A 2,874-nucleotide genomic window follows, 5' to 3' on the forward strand; every position below is an offset into this window, starting at 1 on the left:
GTTTGCCATAAATAGCTCATGTCTGTGATACAAGGTATCAATAGCTCCTTTTTTACAAACATCACATTATTTTTCCCATAAGGAAGACAAGTGGGAAAAAAACACAATGAGAGAACAAAAAGGTATTTACTACCTACTCATTCTACCACTTTAAAACTATTTTCCTCCGTTTACATTCATGTGTTTTTACAGTAAAAGAAGTATATATGACTTTTATGCCCATTAAACTTACCTACTAATAATTACTTTAATAAAGATTCTTTCAGCACTGAGCTAGAAAGATACAGACATATGAACAAAAAGGACTGAAAAGTAGATGCAAAAAAAATGAAAACATGTACATCATGTCTTTATCGTATTTGCTGACTTCTGTGGTTTGCTGGGAGAAGTCAGGGCTGCCACCCAGCGGCAACCTAAATTTTAAGATTTAAATAATAATAATAAATTTTTAATAAAATAATGAAGTAAAAAAAAGAACTCATAAGTTACACAACTTCGATTTTACCAACAGTACTTCTGATGTATTAAATGTCTGTTTATAACACAGCAAACCATGGAAACACTGAAATGCTTAGGCAGAACTGGGGAAATTTTTGAAACTATCATATGACTTTCTACTGTTTACTAAGTTATGTGGCTTTAATAAGTATTTTTGGTTAAAATGTTGATGGTTACTTTGCTTAAATTTAATCTCCAGAATTAATCATGGGGAGGAAGCTGTGACTATAAAACACATCTGATTTTCTTCTGTGGTCTGGAGAAGTAGACTCAATACAGTAGCCTCTCATGCATATACTCAACTCCTACTTGATAAACAAAAAATAAGCTTTTGGAAATAATTTTCTGTCACTATGAGCACATTGCACTCTCCCCTCAGGTATGTATCAACTTTAGTGTCTCAGTCAATCAAACCCAAAACTGAAAGGAAGAAATGAAAATAGAAAATAATATCCCTGACAATTACAGATGTTTATGGAGAAAAAAATTCAAGTACCTCATTGCCTCCTATGTCCTCAAAACTTAGCCATAACTTACTTCACGCCGGTATAAATAGAATATATCCTAGTTCCAAGATGTTTTGGTAAAATAATACCAGGAAGAAAAATTATATTAGAGGATCCATTTGTTTCTTTCTTTTTTTTTTTTTTTTTTTTGAGAGATTTTCACTGTAGGGCGCGTGCGCTCGCCAGACAGACAGAGAGAGACATAGAGACAGAAAGCGAGAAATCACCCCCCAGGGGGGGATGGTCACGCCGCAATCCCTTCTCCTCCATTCTCCTCTCGGGATCTTGGGCACGCACGCACACGCGCCCGGTGTGAGTTTTAAGCCACCGGGTCCGGGACATGAACCGCGGTCGACTACGTGGGAGTCCAGTGACATAGCCATTACGCTAACTGCTGGTTCCCCAGTATCCATTTAGTTTTAAAACCATCTAGTTTTAAGACTAAGTATCTGAGACTGCTTTGTTCTCGTGAGTAAACAGATAAACAAAAAAAAATTCTTAATGATTTAGTGATTTGTTTTTTGTTTCCAACAGCTGCAAATTAAAATCATACAAGATGTTTTCTAACCTGTGTCCCATCTGTTTTGTTGCACATCGAAGATAATCAATGAATTTTAAAATAATGACAGACACAACAACATACTTGGTATTTACAATGGCTTGTGACAAATATAATACCTTAAAATAATGCCTAATTTTCATTTATTATTGCTATTTAGTCACAGAAAAGATTAACACTTTCCAAGAAATTTATTTTAGCATATGCCATATATAGATATAATAATTTTATATGAAAAGAAACCATGGCAGAACTAACAGTATGCCTTTGCAAGGAAATAAGGAAAGGCAATAAGACATTCTTCCATACAAGGACTTCTGATTTGCATTATTTGATTTTCTTTTCGAAATACAAAACTTTAATATTAGAAGCAAAGAGAAAAACAGCAAAGAGGAAAACAATAAAATAGGAGACCAAAAATAAGAAACTGTTCTATGCAGATGCATTGCATACGTAGTATATATGTATGGGCTGAGTTATAATAAAAATACGTATGTATTATAGTCAATGCTTGTATAGAGTTAGAAACAATTTCCAACCATGCACAATTGGACCAACACCTTCTCAGTCTTCAATTACATGGCGGATTAAAGCTGTGTTGTAGTCACTTCTGGCCAGCAGTATCATGATAAATGCTTGACAAGATATAATTTTTCTCCTTGTTCACTTGTAAAAATTGGTGCCTTTTTGTAATGTTCTACAAGTTCTTCCATCGTGCTGAATTTACGCTGCCCAATGCAGTAGACAGTCTCTTTTAGTTGGACTTTAAAATGCTTGTTTTTCCCCTGTGCTTTTAGTGATACTGAGAAATCATTTGGCTAAAAGAGGAAAAAACACATATAGTCAAGATTCTGAAAACCATTCATCAACATTTTCATATGGAGAACGTAAGTACTAGATAGATACCATGCTAAATCATTTACAGAGATTTTCTCCTTTACGCATCAAAACAAACCCTTTTCACAGATGAGAAAACTAAGGCTCAGAGAAGCTAACTTTCCTAACATCATCCACCTAGGTAACAAGAAAGTCAAGACTCAAACCCAAGGCATACTGCTTCTTCCTTTAGTTTAATAAACAAAGCATAAGAGCTATCCTTCCAGTCAGACTCCTAAAAAACACAGGATTTTTTACCCACACTTTTTCAGTGTAGCTAGCTAGCAGTAGCTATCTTAGAGACAATATTCTGAGTTCTTATAAACTAACATGAAAATGGCAACTGATTGGGAACCAGCAGTTAGCGTAATGGCTATGTCGCTGGACTCCCACGTAGTCGACCACGGTTCGTGTCCCGGACCCGGTGGCTTAAAA

At 35.3% G+C, this 2,874-nt stretch overlaps 1 protein-coding gene across 4 annotated transcripts in view; it reads right to left on the minus strand.

Moving 5' to 3' along the window:
• Positions 1 to 1,730: 1,730 nt before the first annotated feature.
• The window catches only part of NCK1 (NCK adaptor protein 1), an 86,977-nt gene continuing 85,833 nt past the window's right edge, over positions 1,731 to 2,874 (minus strand). For all 4 annotated transcript variants that reach the window (XM_006171539.3, XM_027769479.1, XM_006171541.3 and 1 more), the window contains one exon: positions 1,731 to 2,381. In XM_006171539.3, coding sequence (XP_006171601.1) covers positions 2,187 to 2,381 — 195 coding nt within the window. In that variant the 3' untranslated portion in view covers positions 1,731 to 2,186. The remainder of the gene's footprint in view (positions 2,382 to 2,874) is intronic.

The sequence above is a fragment of the Tupaia chinensis genome, unplaced genomic scaffold, assembly GCF_000334495.1.
Source record: "Tupaia chinensis unplaced genomic scaffold, TupChi_1.0 Scaffold149831_1, whole genome shotgun sequence".
NCBI lineage: Eukaryota > Metazoa > Chordata > Mammalia > Scandentia > Tupaiidae > Tupaia > Tupaia belangeri.